This window comes from Thamnophis sirtalis, unplaced genomic scaffold (assembly GCF_051295495.1).
Source record: "Thamnophis sirtalis isolate CommonGarterSnake01/CBP01778 unplaced genomic scaffold, rThaSir2_p1.2 scaffold_8, whole genome shotgun sequence".
Taxonomy (NCBI): domain Eukaryota; kingdom Metazoa; phylum Chordata; class Lepidosauria; order Squamata; family Natricidae; genus Thamnophis; species Thamnophis sirtalis.
In genome coordinates this window covers 55,178,111-55,197,554 of record NW_028261388.1, presented here as the reverse complement: position 1 = coordinate 55,197,554, position 19,444 = coordinate 55,178,111, and the positions used below count along the sequence as shown (strand labels likewise).

Genomic DNA, 19,444 nt, shown 5'->3' with positions numbered 1-19,444 from the left:
GTTCCCTTTAGTTTGAGAGATAAGGAGAAGTGGATAGGCTATCCTCCGTTCCGTGTACTTCTAAACCCAGATGGACGGACGGACATGGACAGAGCTTCTGCGTAAAATGTTGGAAGGATATCCTTGGATCATTGTCTTCAGTACAATATGGGGTGGGGGGGGGGTGTCCTTGGTGCTATCTGAGCTTGTTTTCTTGCAGACGTTTCGTTACCCAAACTAGGTAACCTCATCAGCACCAAGGACCCCTGATCTCAACCCTGAGCTGCAAATATTGCCCTTAATGAGTGCATTTCCTTCCCTTTTATTTCATTGTCTTTATGAAGGCGCCTCCCCCAGGGCATTCATTGTCTCGAGACGAGATTATGGAAACCTATGGCCTATGGCTGTTGGAAATATCAAGACTTTTCATCTTCTGATTATCACCGCAAAAGGAATAAGGAGTAATTCTAGTCCCATTAGCAGTTGAGGTTTCAAACAACAATACGCTCGTATCTATGACAAGCCGGCCTTTTCTGAGGTCATCATTAGTAGGCCGTGGAATGACATCATTAGGTGGTGACGATTCCCGGGCGCCCCCAACGTGGATCTGGGCAGGACGATGGAGGTGGCTGATGTTGGAGTCGTGAGTGCTTCTCCGAAGCTCCTCATTTGCGAGGGTCTGATGGTGGTTAGCGGCGGCACGAAGTTCTTCGCCGCTAATTATAAAGAGGCCAAGTGAGTGAAAGGGTTTGCAAGTGTCTGAAAGACTGGAATTTAAAAAGAAACTCTCTAGATCAGTGTTTCTCAACCGTGGCAACTTTAAGTCCTGTGGACTTAAACTCCCAGAATCCCCGCGGGGGAATTCTGGGAGTTGAAGTCCACAGGACTTAAAGGTTGAGAAACACTGCTCTAAATTAATACTTCCGTTACTGTTAACAGATGGATACCGATTGGCATAATGGGAATTGTAGTCCAATATATTATGAAGAAATCAAATAGGGTGGGGTGGGGGGCTAGTTTAGATATTGTACATGCACAGGCCTGACAGTGGAAGTCTGGCAAAGAGACAAAGGTAAAGTAATACGAGAAAAAGGGAGAGTGAAGCTTCTATCAACTGTGCACACTTAAATTATGAGACTATTAACATGAAAAAAGAGCCAGTTTGTTGTGGCCCAGGCTGGTTTTGGTGCACAGAGCTTGACTTTGGAACAGGCACTCTCCCTCAGCCTTAGGAAGGAGGCAATGGCAAATAATGACCAAAAAACCTTGTGAGGAAAACTGCAGGGACTTGTCCAGGTGGTTGCCAGGAATCATCAATAACTAAAAGGTACCAAAACAAATTCAAAACCCACATTTGGAAATTTTCAAAAAGCATTGTTTCTTTCCAATAGTAGCTATAATTATCTTTCACAGTGATTCAATAACTCTCTAAAAGCCTTTTTAAAAAAGTATGAATTGAGTGTGATGGAAAACTCCATTCCAAGTATCTGTATGGGGACAAACTCTTATCAAGCACGATCTACGTAGGAAATTTCTGACCACCTCTTAAAGTCTTCTCTTTAACACTTTCTCATTCACAGGATAGAGGAAGGCACAAAATATTGTCTCTATTTGAATAGAATCTAACCAATATCTAATTAATGGAGAACATTTAAGAGACCAAATGGAAATATTGAGAACTTGTGGACATTTTAATTTATTGTTAGATTTCTACATAGATTTTTTGATGAAGGTATTTTCTTTGTTATAAGATGTATTTTTCTTAATAGACTTTAGGGATCCTGTGGATATAATATATCTTAATTTTAGCATAGAATTTGACAAATGGTGTGATAGTAATCTGATTTGTAAGTCAACATAGGCTATTGGGTGTTTGTTAATTAGCTGACAAATGTTAAGGTTGAGAGTTGGAGGAAATACTTTGCAAATTTTAGGTCAAACAAAACGGTTTGAGATAACAGTGTAGAAGACAGAAACAAAAGAAGTGGGATGAAAGAGTACTTGAAGCAATATACAGCGGTGTGAAAAAGTCCTGCATGCTTTCAGGTTTAAGCTGCATTTACATGTTTAATCAACTTTTCACTCATAGAAACCACAGAAAATTAGTACTTTGATGAAAATTTCTGTAGTCTGATTGAGATGCATAATTTTTATTAATATAACCAAAGTCTTTTTAAGGTTTTGAGTGAGTTTATGTGCTAAAACAAACACCACTTGAATTTTTGAGAAAGTTGGAATCAAAAGTAGCCAATCAGCAGCGAGCTTTGATTGACCAATCAAAATGCACAGAACCTAAATCTATGAGCCAATCAATGTTGTCATACTCTCTAACTATAAATAGGCTTCGAGAAATTTAATTTAGCTCTGGCTGTGGGCAAGGATGAAGGCCTTTGCTTTCACCAGTACTGAGCAGTGGCATCGCATCATTGTGCTTCATGAAGAGGGTTACTCCAGTATAGAAATAGCCAAGAGAGTGAAATGCCATTGCACCACAGTGAGCAGAGTGGTTGAAAAATACTAAATATCTGGTTCAGTTGATGATAGGCTCTGCTCTGGAAGACCAAGAAAGTCAACAAAATGGCAAGATTGGGCTCTGCAATGTATTTTGATGACTGACAGGAAGCTCACCTCACCTCAGATTACAAGAATTTTGGGGTGAAACGTGATGTAAAAGTGTGCACAAACACAGTGCGTCGCAGACTGCTTGCCAGAGGACTCAAAGGCAGGGCTCGAAGTAAACCTTTGCTTACAGACGCTCACTGTTCTCGTCAACATGCTACCTGTCTGGGAATCAGTGCAATAAGTATGTCAGAAGATTTCCAGCTGAAGAACGTAGGCCATACTGCCTGTCTATCTGTGAAGCATCCATTGCACGTGATGATCTGGGGCTGTATCGCTGCTTCTGGTATTGGTCGGATACAAATCATGCAGGGAATCATGAATTCCAAGCAGTATGTTGAAGTCCTAGAAAAGACCATGCTTCCTTCAGCTCAGCAACTTGTAGGGAAGGAGCCAAGTCCATCCAGCAGTGGATGAAGAAGCATGGTGTTCGACTCCTGGATTGGCCAGTTCAGAGCCCGGATTTGAACCCAATTGAGAACTTGTGGGCCAAGATTGGTTACGAAATAAGCAAGAAGCATCCGAAGACCAAGCAGGAGCTGATTGAATCCATTATTGCAGCCTGGCACCACATTGTCACCAAAGATCACGTGCAAAGGCTTATACATGCCAAAGCGATACCGCCTGGTGATAAGCAATAAGGGCTGGCTAATTTCATATTAGTAACCATATTACTAAATGGTCCTTTTCAGGGCCACAAACAATAAAAATGTTAACAAAACACTAGCATTGGCTTTAGTAATTGCAACACATATGCCACTGGCTATGCATCAGTTAATCTGTTTTCATAGTCATTGTAAGCATGCAAGAAAATTCACAATCCTCATCCAAACAGCATCAAATTGCAAAAAGCTTATGCTTTTCACTTAAAAACCACCAGTATTTAACTATAACAATACCTGCATAGCAGTTAGCATAAAATATCATAAAATCAATGGCCTATCAAAAAATGTCGTAAACTGTAAAGCATGCAGGACTTTTTCACACAGCTGTACTAGCTGAAAAATAAAGGTAAAATAACAGTAAAGTAGAAACATGAAAAAAGAAATCAAATGAACAGAAACAAGATAGGGCTATATTTGGCTTGATATTCATATTCTGAAGAAGTATTTTGATATAGCTGTCCACATTGAATATAAGGTTGCTGGAAAGGCAAATTCAGTTTTACTCTGTATCAGTAGGTATATTGCTCCACTGTATTTGCATTGATCATATTCTACCACAAGTACTATTTTCTGTTCTAGGCTTCATATTTTAATAAAGATTCAGAGAAATTGGAGTAGGTGCTCAGAATGGCAACAAGTGAGATTAGGTTTATGTCTGGAAAAAAATAGAGGTATAGGTTGCTAACCTATTGGTACAGGAAACATTGCTCTGTTTTTTAACAGTTCAACACAAAATTGCTTCCATAGAAAATATGTATGTGATGTATATTCATTTACTTGACAGCAATGATGATCTTTTCATTTATGACTGTAGTGCTGCAAGCAAAAAACTTCAAGAAAAACAAAAAAGGTGAGATGGTTAATTTCCCAGGTATATAGAACATTACCATGAGGAATAATTGAATCTATAATTAAGCATCTCTAGAGATCCTTCTGGAAAACATGGCATTTACCTCTCTTAGATACCGTATTTTTCAGTGTATAAGACGTACCTTTTTTCCCTCAAAAAAGAGGCTGAAAATCTGGGTGCGTCTTATATACCAAATACAGTACTTTTTGCCTCCCAAAGCCCCACTCCTTCACCAAAATGGCTGTGCATACCCTTATGGAGGCTTTCAGAGAGCTCCTGGGAGCTTGGGAGGGTAGAAATGAGCTACGAATGGGCCATTTTTTGCTCACAGCCCCCAGCAGAACTCTATAAGCCTCCATAAGGCTATGCATGTGATTTTTTTGACAAAAAAACGGGCCTGTTTTTGCGAAAAATGTGCCATTTTTGGGAGGTTTGCAGAGTGGAAAAACTTTTTTTTCCTTTTGGAAAGCTCTTTAACTGACTGATGAGAATTATATTGATCAAGTGCTGTGCCAGCTACCTATCTACTGTATTTCTATATTTCTCTCTCTCTCTCTATTTCTCTTTCTCTATCCCTCTCCCTACCTACCTACTTACACTCTCTCTCTCCCTACCTATCTACTGTACTTCTCTCTCTCTCTCTCTCTCTCTCTCTGTCTGTCTATCTATCTATCTATCTCAGTGTTTTTCAACCTTTTTTGTGCAAAGGCACACTTTTTTCATGAAAAAAATCACGAGGCACACCACCATTAGAAAATGTTAAAAAAAATTAACTCTGTGCCTATATTGACTATATATAAAGTAATTTTCCCACGGCACACCTTACACTATGTCACGGCACACTAGTGTGCCGCGGCACAGTGGTTGAAAAACACTGATCTATCTATCTATCTATCTATCTATCTATCTATCTATCTATCTATCTATCTATCTATCTATCTATCTATCTATATCCCTCTACCTACCTACCTACATTCTCCCTACCTACCTACTGTATTTCTCTTTCTCTCTCTTTATCCCTTTATCTACCTACCTAACTACTCACACTCTCTCCCTACCTATCTACTGTATTTCTCTATCTCTCTCTATATATCTCTCTCTATCCCTTTACCTACCTATCTACATAATTACTCTCTTCCCCCCCCCCCCACCTACCTACTGTATTTCTCTCTCTTTCTCTCCCTCTATCTACCTATCTAATTTTTTTAAAAAATTGCCTCTTTAAAACCTTGGTGCGTCTTATACTCCAAAAAATACGGTACCTATCTACTGCATTTCTCTCTTTCTCTATTTTTCTCTCTCTCTATCCCGCTACCTACCTACCTACACACACACACTCTCTCTCCCTACCTACCTGCTGTATATCTCTCTATTTCTCTCTCTCTCTATCCCTTTACCTACCTAGCTACCTAACTACTCTCTCTCCCTCCCTACCTACTGTATGTCTCTCTCTCACTATCCCTTTATCTACCTACCTAGCTACCTACCTACCTACTCCCTCCCTCCCTCCCTACCTACTGTATTTCTCTCTCTCTATTTCTCACTCTACCTACCTACCTACACACACTCTCTCTCCCTACCTACCTACTGTATTTCTCTCAATTTCTCTCTCTCTCTCTCTCCCTCTACCTACCAACCTACCTACTCTCTCTATCCCTACCTATCTACTGTATTTCTCTCTCTCTTTCTATTTCTCTCTACCCCTCTACCTACCTACCTACCTACATACATACATACATACATACATACACTCTCTCTTGCTCTCTATCCCTTTCTCTACCTAACTAACTAACTAACTAACTAACTAACTACTCTCTCTCTCCCCCTACCTATCTACTGTATTTCTCTCTCTCTCTCCCTGTCTATCCCTCTACCTACCTACCTACTTTTTTAAAAAATGCCTCTTCAAAACCTTGGTGCGTCTTATATTGCGGTGCGTCTTATACTCTGAAAAATATGATAAGTATTGCCTAAAAGAGGAAAGAATCTGCAGTGGCTTTTTTACCATGATAGCAGTTAAAATGCAAAGTAAAATTAAATAATTAAAATAAATGCTAAGAAACAGCTTCCCTTGTTTCTTTATTTTTTTACCTCAAAGGTGCTTTTTCAAGAGGCAACTGGACTTTCTGGGGGTTTTTTTTTGAAGACTTTTGTTTTACTTCTCATCCAAGAAGCTTCAGTTAGGTATTATACCAGAAAAATATACTACAATTGCTTCTTGGATGAGAAGCAAAACGTCTTCAAAGAAAAACCAGAAAGTCCAGTTGCCTCTTGAAAAAGCACCTTTGGGATAATCATGACCTAGCTGACTGAGAATCTCCATAGACATTTAATGTTTTTACACAATCAAAGAATGGATGTTCTGTAAAATAATTGAAAATATTATCTCAGAAAATATAATTTGAAGTACTTGAAATGGTTTATTTTTGAATCAATTGTTCCATGTTTTTTGTCTTTTTAGTGAGGATGGAAAGCCACTTGACAAAACAAATAATATCCTTGCCTGTGCATTTTCTTCATCAGGGAAGTATTTTGTTCTGACTGATGACAACAAACAATTAATTCTTTTCTGCTCAAAGCCTTCCTGGAAATGTCTGAGCATAAGGTATGAGAAGGAAAATGTTTTAAAATATCTTTATAAATCTAAGCATTAGTAACAGAAATTGTTATGCATGTTTTACATAGGGAGCCAGTTTGGTGTATCAGTTAAGGCACTAGGCTAAAACCCAAAGACTGTACATTTCTTAGTATTAACGCTCCTGAGTGACTTTGGGTCACTTACTCTCTCAGCCTTGAAAGCAGGCAAGGGCAAACGTCCAAGAAAACTGCAGGGACTAGTCCAGGCAATTGCCAAAAATCAAGTCTGTGTTGTTGTGTGTGTGTGTGTTTGTGTGTACATATACATACGTACACACACACACGCAAACACACTTTCCTTACCTTGTTATATTAAATTTACTGTTCTGCTTGGATTTATTTCTTAGCTTTATTGTTGTGTTTTATGTTTCCTTTGTCATTCCAGCTGAAGAACAGCCTAGAAATATTTTTCGGTTGCTCTGCAAGCTCCTTTGGATAAGCCAATGGCTTCATAATCACTTTCCATGACATTGGCAAATCTCCCAAACTATGCCCAGCCTCACATACTTGTGACATAAGGTTTTTTTTGTTTTTGTTTTTTGCCGTGAATCTAATACAGCTGCTTCCAAGCTGATGTCTCGGGCATCTTTTCCAATCATTTGTAGAATTCTAGGAGATTATGGATGTTATAGATTTGTTATGCTTTCATTGGTCACATGTAGGCCATGTTAGGTTCTGAAATTCAAAAATTTTGAATTATGTCTATTTTTTTTTCAGACCTGTCATGAGAAGATGTACCTCCCTGATAATAACATCTGCAGAAGATAAAATTTTGGTTGCTGACAAATCTGGCGATGTATATTCTTATTCAATAATAGAACCAAAAAATGCAGGAACAATTGAGCTTGGACACTTGTCTCTTTTGTTGAATTTGGTACACATGAGTTTTTAATGGATATTTCCAATAATATATTTTATTAAAAGCTAATCAAATTTAAGTCCGTCTTCATTAGGCAGAGAAGGTATATTACAGATCTGTCAGATAAAGAATTCTACCTGGCATGATCCAAGAAGAGGGCCTTTTGTGCCATTGCCCCTGTCCTCTGAAACATTCTCCTGACCTTCCGGAAAGGTGTAAAAACTTTTTCTGAAATCTTGTTTGGGACTCACGTAGCTGCATGCAGGCATGAGGCTGGTTAGTGTCCCGAAAAGCTCTCTCCCTGCCTTTTAATTAACTTTGACACTGATTTTTAATTCATCCATGCTTTTTTAAAAAAAATGTATATACTGTTTTTTTATGGTTTGATATTTCATCTCTACACAGCCCAAAGTCACTCAGAGGGAGATAATAGGCAGTTTTGAAATTTGATAAATAATTTGATAAAAAAGAATAAGTCTTATTTTTTTTCCTCCCAGAATCACTCCTAGGAGGTAATTTGGGCTGAGAAGTAGTGTGTACTGCATAGTTACTTAATGTGTTCAACTCTGTCAAATGAGACTAACAAATTAGATGACTTTCTATATATTAACAATTATTAAGACAAATGCAAATATATGTAAACAGGTTTGTAAAACGTTGTACACTGGTAATTTTTAATTATTCCTCCCAGTCTTCCTCAGATTATCAGTTTGAAGTCATACAAATTATACCATTGGTGGGTGGATGATTATGCCTGAACATACCATTCATCATATTTCTATTGCTCTATTATTGTTAGACATTGAGTCCTGATGACCAATATATTGTAACAGCTGATCGAGATGAGAAGATCCGAGTTAGTTTGACTAAAGCACCACATGTTATAGTATCCTTTTGCCTGGGTCACAGAGAGTGAGTAACCAAAAAAAAACCCTGTTTCCAATGTGATTGAAAGGCAACTCCTCCTCTTTGCTAACATAAGGAAACAAGAAGAAGGAAGCCATATTTAAGCTCAAGTTTAATAACAGCTAGTATTCTAATCAATCTCTTGGGATTAGAAATGCTTTAGACTACTTAAGAATAATAATAAATGTTCATTTCCTTGGATGATTTTTAAAGAATCCATTCTAGCTCTGATTTGGGAAGAAATAAATGAGTTGGTTGCTGAGGGAATTCAGATTTTCAGAAAAGCTTATGTTGTTATTGTCAAAATGTAGCTAACATGTCATCCATTAGAACATTCCCTAGCCTAAAAACCATTTGTTAAAAAAATCTTGAGTATTTAAAATAATTATTATTTTATTTTTTGTGCATGTGAGTGCATGCACATCCTTTCTGCATATATGCTGATAGTCTTAGTCCCCAATGAAGGAAAAGAATTGAGACTTCTCATTTCTGCTAACCTCGCAATTTGAAATCATGCAAATGCAAGTAGATAAATAGGTACCACTTCAGTGGAAAGGTAACAGCATTTTGTGCACCCTCAGCATATATAGTCATGCCTTGTTTCTAGTGGTAATAAATTAGTAGTCTTAATGTTCGAAGAAACACTTCACTACGAGATTGCTACTTATAGCTGTAATATAGAAATCTACATTAGTATGATACTTGAAGTCCCAATACATCAGCTTGAAGTCCCAATACGTCAGCTTGATCATGATCATGAAAATGGAGGTCTGCAATTCACTTTACAGTTATACATTACCCTTATTCTAGGTTCCCCACCACCACCTTTTATTTGTCACTGTTATGTAAAAATTGGAGAAGAATGTATTTCAAGAACCTGAATAGATTGCTGGACTATTTTAAAAACTAATTTAATAAAAAGAAAAAAAATATTGGGACAAACTTTTTATATGCAGATTTTTGTATAAATACAAGGAAAGAGATCAGTCTAGGTAGAAAATTTCTTGCACAGCTGTATATACATATAATTTTACTCTTTATTGCTTTTGTTTCAATTTATTTTTTTTCTTTCTAGATTTGTCAGCACAATATTGGTACTGCCAAACCTTCCTGACCTTCTTTTATCTGCCTCCGGGGTATGTAGATTATCTGGGATTCTATACATCTAGAATGTTAATAAATGCTTAAAAATGCATTTTTTCTTTCCTCTAATAAGTAAAAGATTCAATTTCTCTTGCTGTCTCTCATGTTTTTGGCTGAAACATAAAGAATGATTAACATTGTAGGGAATTTTCATTCTCCCATGTGTTTTACACCACATTATTCATTATTAATATCTACTTAAACTCAATATGAAATATAGTAATGATTAGAAATCATTAGAAATTATGAATATCCATTGCTCAATATCCATGAGATATACTGTATATGCATGCATCTAAGAGGGATTTTAAACCATTGATTGAATTTATAATTATGCTAACTCACAATGTGCTTTTTTGGTTTTTTGCTCATCAAATTGTATTTTGCACATTGTGGTAATTTACACATCATGACCTAAGCTTAAGGTTAGGTGTGGACCCAGCCATTATAGCTTGTTTAACCACTCATATGGTTAAGCCCTCTCTAAGCGGTTTACAGAGTCAGCATATTGCCCCCAACAATCCAGGTCCTCATTTTACCCACCTCGGAAGGATGGAAGGCTGAGTCAACCTTGAGCCGGTGAGATTTGAACAGCTGAACTGCAGTCAGCTGAAGTAGCCTGCAGTGCTGCACTCTAACCACTGCGCCTTTCCTTTGGCAAAAATAATAATTAGCTTATCTCTTGAATTTCCTAGGATGATACATTGAGGCTCTGGAAGTATAAAAGTGGGAAAGAACTACATTGCTTTCAATTGAATAATTTGAATATAAATGAAGCTGGTAAGAATAAGAAGGTAATTATCTTTTGGGTGGATGTTCTCTATAATATGCATGTTTCCATTTTTCTTTGCTTTTTTTACACGTTTTCTTTTTTTGAATGAATTTGAGAGCAGGTTTATGCTACTGATAATCAACATTTGATTCTATAAAATATAGGTTTTTTGGTAAAGAATATTTTGAGAAGTAGCCATTGTAGAATGCAATTACTTCACAACATGAGTACACTAATATTTAAAACTTTAGAAATGTTTTTTCGTGTTATTGGAGGCTTACTTTAATTTTTCACTCATTTTAAATAAATGCTATTGGGTTGATCTCAGGATAGTATGAGAGTATTTTGTCTGGGGAATGCTAAATTATTCCAGACGAACATGGACAAGCAGATACTCTGTCTCTCTGTTGTACTAACCTCCATTGTGTAGACAGATGTACTGATATTCTAAAAATTGTAACTAAACAATTGTGCAGTGGTTATACCAATCATTCAAGAACATTTTCTTTTTGCATAGTAACTATTTATCCAACTTCTGCCCCCTTAGATGTTTTGCGTTTTTCATCTTGCTGTCTTTGCTCAGAACAGAAATCAGGGTAGACTGAATAAGAGACAGCTTGTCTTTGTTATTAAAAAAAACCCTTGATGTGTATGTTTTTGATCCAAGGTTTCTTTTACTACTGTTCTTCTATGTCTTCCCACACATTAAAAAATTAGCTCTTGCCAATTACGTTTACATTTCTTTTCCTCCTCAGAAATATGCTGTGTCAAGAATAGTTTATTGTTGTGAAGGAAATTACATTGCCATTTTATATGACTGGTAAGAGGAAAAATATAATTACTGTAGAGGTAGCACACAGTTACATTATTTCATTACAAGCTATGCCTGATTTCTGTAAAGTTTATATTTAATAGGTAGTCGTCAACTTACAACCATTTGTTTAGTGAACAGTTTTTATATTTATGACCATTACAGCATGCCTACAGTCATGTGAAAGTTGCCGTATCCCTTGATCATGTGATCACTTTTTGTGCCCTTCTGACAAAGTTTATGAAGAAGCCAGATTCACTTGACAACTATGTTACTAACTTAATTGCAATGATTCACTTAACAACTGGTTAATGGTTGTAAAATGAGGCAAAGCTCACTTAATAAATGGTCTTGTTTTTTTTAAAGTAATCTTTATTAGTTATACATTTTTTAAAGAGTAAAACATACAAGTACAAATACAATTTTAAACATACAACACCCCCCCCCCCGCGGTGACAGTCATTCACAGCCTAACTTTTTGTTTTTCTTTCCTCATTGTTAGGTCTCTAAGCCACATCTTCTCATTACAAAATTCAGGGATCTGTTACAATACCCATGTTCACTTTTAGTTCCCATTGTTAACAACTGCTATTTAACTTTCCCCGTTTTAAGTCCCTGCTGTTTTCCTTGTTTAGCAATAGAAATGTTGAGCTCAATTCTGGTCATAAGTCAAGGACTACCTGTATTATGGAATCAGTTGATCAAATGACTTAAGATATGGTGATGAAATACAGGAATAATATGAAACGTATTTGAATTAAGGGATTATAATAAGAATTTATAGATGATTTCTAATGAATGTTGACATTGTGAAATTACTTCTACTTCATAACAAATATTGGAGATTATTCCTTGAAATATTACTGTAGGAGTTCCTTAAGGTGGCCATATTGCAAGTGCCAGCCGACAATAGAGATAACTTATCTAATTTTGCAGAAATTCTAAAGTTTCAGTTGTATATTTATTTACCTAAGAATAAGCTTTAATAAGTTCAACAAGAGTTACTTCTGATTAGATGAGAATTAATCTATACCAGGGTCTTCAAACCTGTCAACTTTTAAGAGTTGTGAGCTTCAGTTTCCCATGCTGATTGGGGAATTCTTGGAGTTGGAGTCTACAAGTCTTAAAGTTGTCGAGTTTGGAGACCCCTTTACTACACTTCACATATCATTTTCTTAACCATGTGGGAATCATTTGATGTATTTGATGTAGGAAACTTGATGTATAAAAGTAACATAATGTTGGTTGTTTCTAAAAGTATTCCTGCAGTATCCATCTTCCAGCTTGACGCCGATGCTCAGAGCTTAATTTCTAAACAGCACATAACCTTAAGCCACAAAGGTTGGGACATTGCATTTGAGGAAACAGGTGGGCTCTGGGTACTGCAGGAAAATCAGCAAATACCTCTTCTATTCTACCAACACAAGGATGGACAGTGGCAGGTGAGAGAATGTTTATGATCATAGACTGCTACATGCATTTTTAATTCTGTGGTTTAGGGCAAAAGATTCTGGCCAATTGCTGAATTACTATGGTTGGTTTACTGTGCATTTCCGTAGTGTAATACTTCAGCTCTTTAATGATTTTTCTATGGTGGTTTGTTTTGCTAGTTGTAAACAAGAAAATATAGTTCAATATAGGTCCCTCAGATTAAAATTTAGAGTATTGTTAGGCTATTGAACTAAGCCGCTATCTCCCACTCAGCATCTTCAATTATATATTTATAATTGAACATGCTGAGTGGGAGATAGCAGCTCAGTTCAAATCATAACTAAAATTTATGTATGCGGTATATAAAAGAAAAAGATCAGAAGCATGTAAATGTTACTTTTTTGTAACATCTGTCCTGCCATTTTGTTGGCAGCAGGGCTTTTGGTTTGTTAGAATATTACACCTTGGTTTGATGATTTCTCAGTTAAACTTGGGAAAAAGAAAACAAGGAGTATAGCAGCTCAAGCTGGGAACCCTATGTGTATGTGTGCATAGTTATAAACCTAGTGTAATTGTGGGTCAATACATAGCAGTCTAAATTAAAAAACTAGATCTGCTGTTAAGGAAAAAGAAGCACTGACCTAATTTACTTATTTTTCATTTGAAAGTAGTATATCTTCTTTGTTGTTGTTGTATAACTTTATGAAAACATGGAAATAGGTCAGGCAAAACAAAAGATTACGGGAGCTGTTCTCAGTACAAGCCAACCTGTATGAAAAGCCCCCTGCTTCCTATGAAATTTTCAATAGCTATTGTTGTTCAATTTGTTTTGTTTTGTTTTCAGCCTGTTATTGACAAGAAAGAATTAGTGAAAATGTCCAAGTACATATGTAACTATTGGAGAATATTTGAAGGTAGGAAATATGAGTTTAACAGACCAAACAAATACTTTACATGGAGGGTCTGACTACGATTTGGAGAATCCATCGCTGAAGCTGGCTTTAGTTTTAGCTTTGGTTTCTGCATGAGCATTGGTTCTTGGAGGTGGGAGAAGTTATCTGGAAACCTCATTGCTTAGTGTTTCTCAACCTTGCTGACTCTGAAGACGGGTGGGCTGCAGCTGGCTGAGGAGTTCTGGGAGTTGAAGTCCACCCATCTTCAAGTTGCCAAGATTAAGAAACACTGCTTTAAACCACAGGGATCAAGTGTTAAAATGCCCAACTTACCGATACCACAGAAGAATAACATAATACCATAAGAACATAACAGAGTCATTAGATTTACCCCCTCCTGCTAAGAAGTAGAATGCTGTGCACAGAACTTAACTGTATCAGCAGATGAAGAAAGGGGACTATTAAAACGACAGTGATTATTGAAGATAATTAACATCTGGTTAATAAGTCCTCCTCTTAATACCTAATTAGTGTTGCTGCTCCTATGAAAATGATGGCACCTATATATTTTTGTTACCAGCATTTTAATAGCCTTTTTCCCTCTTCCCCTTCTAAAGTGGAACAAATCTCTTTTGATGTAACATATTGAAAATGAGTAAGATGGATGGGAATGAATATTTCAACCATTTTTAGAACAGTTGCTGAAATAAAAAAATCTACCACAGAGTTAATTTTGTGCAGTCAGATAGAAAGACTAATAGATATGTAGAGCTGGTGATTATTTTGTTTGCTGAGGCAGATAAGTATTGCAATCCTAATGGTAGCTGTTTTTAGATCTGCTCAGTAATTGAGTAAAGTATCAGTTAATAGCATCCTTAAATTCATCTTGTCAGTTAAATTTGAACTACGTGATACTTACCATAAACCTCTAATGGGTATTGATCTTTGCCAGAATGAGAAATACACTCCTATGACATTGTATGGTGAGGAATCAAGCAAATTCTTATTTTGACAAAAAACATCGGAGAAAAGAGAAATTGTCATAGAATTACCATGTATATTGATCAGTTTTTAATCCTTCACAGTTAAGCAATTAATCTCTCAAATAATGGTAAACAAGCTCTTTGATGCCTATTGGCACCCTTAATGTTTTAGGAGAGGTTGGGGCAACCATGTGATAGATTCACAACATTTATGAGTAAAACATAGTTTGGGAGATATCTTTGGTTTTTAAAATGCTTATTTTGGGAGTTTATAGTTTTAGCATTACAGTTTTCTTTCAATTTTTAGATTTTTGACTGTTTTCAGTAAAGTGGGAATATTTAAGCTGCATATGACCCAGAAGCTGCAGGCTAGTCATTCCTCATTAGCCCTGCTCTAAAGGAATCAGAAATGTGTTTTTTTTAATAAAAAAAAGTAGATTGTTAATAGCTACTGATAACAACTGAATTTACTATTTTCCTCATGGACATTTGGAGAGAGTAAATAACCCAATAAATGTCTTTATGCAAATGACATACATTATATTATTTGTCACTGTTATAAATTACATAATTTGTGCCCTTTCCACAACAATATCACAGTGCATGTGATGTCACATTGACCTCTATTGGACACCTCTCCTCATTGTTTGTATATTAGACTTTGTCTCTCCTTCCTAATATGTACTTTAGTTAACTAATTGAATCTATCCTCCTTTTTCTTTGACAAGTGACTGGGAGGATTAGCTATCTTAATAGTGCGCTGCACCAACTAAAAGGGCAAGAAATTTGGAGAGTTTCTAGTCCAAATGTGCTGATTTGTTCTTTTGCTAATAGTTTGGATATGCTTATCATTAACCAGCATGGGCCAAAGTTTTACTTGTCATAAACCAATGGGATGGAAACAACTTGGCTAATTTGATAAAATGATTGCTGCCAAGTAGCAAATGTGGGAAAAGCAAAAACTTTGCGTAGCTGAAATTGGAAGAGTTTTTCTCTCTCCATGGTTGGAGGTAGGTTTATAAGGACTTAAGTATCTGTTCTCATTTTAGGCATAAACAAAATCCCTACTTATAAATATTTACTAATTTGCCAGGCACTATAAAGTAATTATTACTTAAAATTCTAACTTACTCTACATTCTGCAGGTGCTATGGACAAAGAGAGCTGCTTCCAAAATCTCTACAAGGCTTCTTTTGATAATATGTCCATTTATCTAAAAAAGAAAGAAGAGAGACTTCAGCAGCAGAAAAATAAGAGGAAAGATCCACAATATGAATCAAGTGAACAGACCAAAAAAGTCAAAAGTGAAGAGTTGTCCTGATAATATTCATTGCTCATCTCATTTCTGAGTTTGGAAGAAGCCCAATGGAAAACAAACTTTTCCTTAGGCATAACTGAAATTAAATCTGCCTGGTGGTTAGTGTCAGTATATCTCACTCCTGACAAATGGCAAAAGAACTAACCTGATTAACAGGTCACATCCCAGTACCTTTAAGTAATTTGTTTCTAAATGTATGGCTTTAAAATGTTGCTTGAATGACAGTGTTGCAAGTAATACCTAGAAAAGAATCATAACAAAGAACTTTCTCCTCCAAATACAGTTGCTCAGCTTTTCATCCTCAGCCAAGAATATGCTTTCTCACAATGTCAAATGGACCCAAATCATTGCATAGTGGCAAACCTCTACCCACCCATCTTCTCTAGGAGTTGAGGCAATATATACTGTATACAGGTAGTCCTCAACTTATCTCCACGATTGAGGCCAGAATATATGTTGCTAAGTGAGTTTTTCCCCGTTTTACAACTTTTCTGGTCACATTTTGTTAAGTGAATCATTGCAGTTAAATTAGAAACCCAGTTGTGACTCTGGTTTCCCCAATGACTTTGTCAGAAAGTCTCAAGATTATCACATGATCTGAGGACATTGCAACCATTGTAAATATGAACCAGCTATCAAGCATCCAGATGTCAATCGCATGGCCATGGGGATGCTGCAATGGTCGTAATGGTCCATTGGTGGTTGTAAGTCACTTTTTTCAGTGCTGTTGTAACAGCATGGTCAAGGATTACCAGTAGTTATATAAGAAAGAAGCTGGCTTACTGCTATAGTTCATGGTCAAGCCCAATTACCCTTGGAATTTGGTATCTGAAGATTTTGTTGAGTTCACTAGTAGATATGATCTACTGAATCATAGAATCTATCAGAAGGAAGCCCTTAAAATGACTTAATTCCAGTTGTCTTTAGTGCACTTTAATAAGTAGAAACAAATGAAGTGTTAAGATAGTTTATGATAGCTATATTATTACAACAAATGGTGTCAGCAACAAGCTTCAGTGGTGCAAAAATACACTATCACTTCATGTCACAAATCTGCCATTAAGTACTGACATAATAACATCTCACTAGAACATAAGTGGCAGTATTTGTGTCATGATTGGCACTGTAGTTAAGTTGACCTCTTTTAACAATGAAAAGGTAAAGGAGCCCCTGTGAATTGATTTTACTCTGCTAGTCGTAGCGGACTACGGAGGGCTCTGCTTATCTCCATTTCAAGGCCATTGAGCTAGTGCTGTCAAAGATGTTTCCATAGTCATCTTGCCACACAATTATTCATTTTAACAGTAAAGGAGTAATAAACATTTGGAACATCTATTTTAGACTGTATTCAACCAAAGTGAAGTTTTCAATTTTTTTAGACCAAAGCTTGCAATTTGATGTTAATAACTGCAGTATTTGAGTAATATTTGATCATCATTAAAATACCAGATTTTGCTGTATAGGTGATAGCAATTTGAATGCACTTGATCAGCCTCTTGTTTTGTGTATTTAAATCCCAATTAGTTACATGCAAAATTAAGTGTAAAATTCAGATGATTGTGGATACTGCCCCCATTTCCTTTCCAATTATTTTGCATAAAGAAAATAGCAATTTGAAATATTTGTATAGATTTTGACTATGCAGAGAACAAAGCCACATGTTTTGATGCCTGTCCAATTGACATAATTTCTATCCACATGAGACAGATTCCAGAAAATCCATGTATTTTTAAAAATTTGATGCTCAGGTAGGTAGTTTAGTCTAGCTAGTTTTGTCTGGGTTAGTTTTATAGATGCTATTTCAGGATTTTGTTTTTGGAATGTATGGGTGGTTAATAGAAAGTGAGAAGAGCATTGTGGAAAGCATTAGATGTAAATGGTTTGAGGCAGGAGTACATGGAATTGGGAAGTTGTTCTGTTTCAGGTCACACACAGACACAGTACTCAGAAGCTGATTTAACAGCAGACAATGTAATTCAAATGCCTAGCAGAAAGTGCTTGCTTGCAAAATGCTAATTACAGTCAAAGAAGCGATAGTTTAATTCAAATATGTTCTAAGACTGACATAGTCAAATCAAGTTGTCAGCTAGTCCAAGAATCAAAGAGTGACAAACAAACAGAAACAACAGCTGCAACTAGGATTTTAAATAGTTGTTTCCAACAAAGGCTGCAAGCAAAGCAGCTACCTAAATATGTCTCTGCAGACAACCGGCTGCAATTACTCATCCCCTGCCCAGCAAGGGTCTTCACCGAGGAGTGCTGCTCTGCTTGCCTTGGTATATGTCTAGGCCTGAAAGTTGTTCCTCATCATCTGATTGGGTCCAGCTGAACAGGAAATGCCTGTGTTTAGCAGTCTCATTTGAATTCTGATTTCCCAAGATTCAAGATCAAGAGTCAGATTCTGAATCATGGCTCAGTAGCTAAGGTGGTAAAATAAGAGAAAAGGGGAGATTCATAGCAGAGTGGAGAGACTGTTTATGGGGTGCAGACCTAGAATTGGAAAGTGAATAATAAACCTTTGGATTGAGACAGAAGCATTAGTAGCAGCTGATGTATCACCTTTTACACAGAAAATTATAAGAATATAGCTGTTAAAAAACAGTATGTGATGAACAGGCTGTATCCCATCTGTAAAGATTTGGTTGCTTAATCTTCTCATACATTGTGTGGTATTTCTAGACCAGGAGTGTCAAACTTGTGTCATCACGTGGCGTATCAGGACTTTCCCCCCTTCGCTAAACCGGATGGGGGCAGGGGCAGCACATGATGCATCTGGCCAACGGGCCACAAGTTTTGACACCTCCTCTAGACCCTTGGTGTGCAAAGTTTTTTCTTTGCATTTGTTCATAGCATAATAGTTCATTGTATAGAACTAATGAATTTTTTTTTACTCTTCCTTTTGTATTAATCCTGTAATTAAACCAGGTGTGGCCATGTTATAGTGAAATGAACATCTGCACATTTAATCAAGTAATATATGGTCAGAAGAAGTAAAAACGTACTTTTCCTTACTTTGTTACACTTCTTGGCTTGAAGCCATTTTTCTCCTGCCTGGTAAATTTCCAGGAAGAAACAACTTAGAGCAGTGCAGCAAGATGTTTCATTTAGTATAACAAATACTGTATATCATTCCTGTTCTTGGTCATACCGATTTGGCTTTAAAAAGCTTTCTAAGATCTCATACTGATATTGCCAATTATTCATATGATGAAGAGCACCTCTGAGTTATGCTGAATCAAAAAGATAGCTGAACTACATTTAAGAATGATTACATTATAATAGCTTTTCCAAAAGCCTGAGAAGCATAGAATTAACTTTGATGTATTTATGCATAAAACATGTATTACTCTTACTATCTACAAAGCACTTGAATCTTGTCCTATTTTGGCAGCTGCAATTTAGTGTGTACTTATAAGCAAAAATTCCTGCAATTAATTGCAGGTGCAGAATAGTGCTTGAGATAACAAGAATGCAGAGTTTTGATCACAATAGCTCCTTTTTTAAAGACCTAGTTTATTTTAGCTACTCTTCAATCTGCTTTCTAGTCTAGGACACACTTCCCAGGTGTAGAAAGTGCA

At 36.5% G+C, this 19,444-nt stretch overlaps 1 protein-coding gene across 5 annotated transcripts; it reads left to right on the top strand.

Moving 5' to 3' along the window:
* The first annotated feature begins 51 nt into the window (after nucleotides 1–51).
* WDR4 (WDR4 tRNA N7-guanosine methyltransferase non-catalytic subunit) lies at nucleotides 52–18,877 on the top strand. Of its 5 annotated transcripts, none has more exons than XM_087721704.1 (11): nucleotides 52–714; nucleotides 4,078–4,113; nucleotides 6,637–6,718; nucleotides 7,468–7,624; nucleotides 8,409–8,521; nucleotides 9,591–9,651; nucleotides 10,354–10,452; nucleotides 11,186–11,250; nucleotides 12,500–12,683; nucleotides 13,517–13,586; nucleotides 15,694–18,877. In XM_087721704.1, coding segments are annotated over exons 1-11 (1,044 nt in total). In that variant the 5' UTR covers nucleotides 52–713; the 3' UTR covers nucleotides 15,870–18,877. The 5 variants fall into 5 exon arrangements, with proteins under 5 accessions (XP_087577830.1, XP_087577829.1, XP_013919437.2 ...); XM_087721703.1 differs by having other exon boundaries at nucleotides 6,575–6,718; XM_014063962.2 differs by having other exon boundaries at nucleotides 4,048–4,113.
* The last annotated feature ends 567 nt before the right edge of the window (nucleotides 18,878–19,444 follow it).

Excerpts from the sequence above, each read along its gene's own strand:
- WDR4 (XM_014063959.2), top strand. The coding sequence starts at position 599 with ATGGAGGTGGCTGATGTTGGAGTCGTGAGTGCTTCTCCGAAGCTCCTC. Across the intron at positions 11,251-12,499 it reads ATTGCCATTTTATATGACTG|TATTCCTGCAGTATCCATCT; the intron begins GTAAGAGGAAAA and ends TGTTTCTAAAAG. Across the intron at positions 13,587-15,693 it reads CTATTGGAGAATATTTGAAG|GTGCTATGGACAAAGAGAGC; the intron begins GTAGGAAATATG and ends TACATTCTGCAG.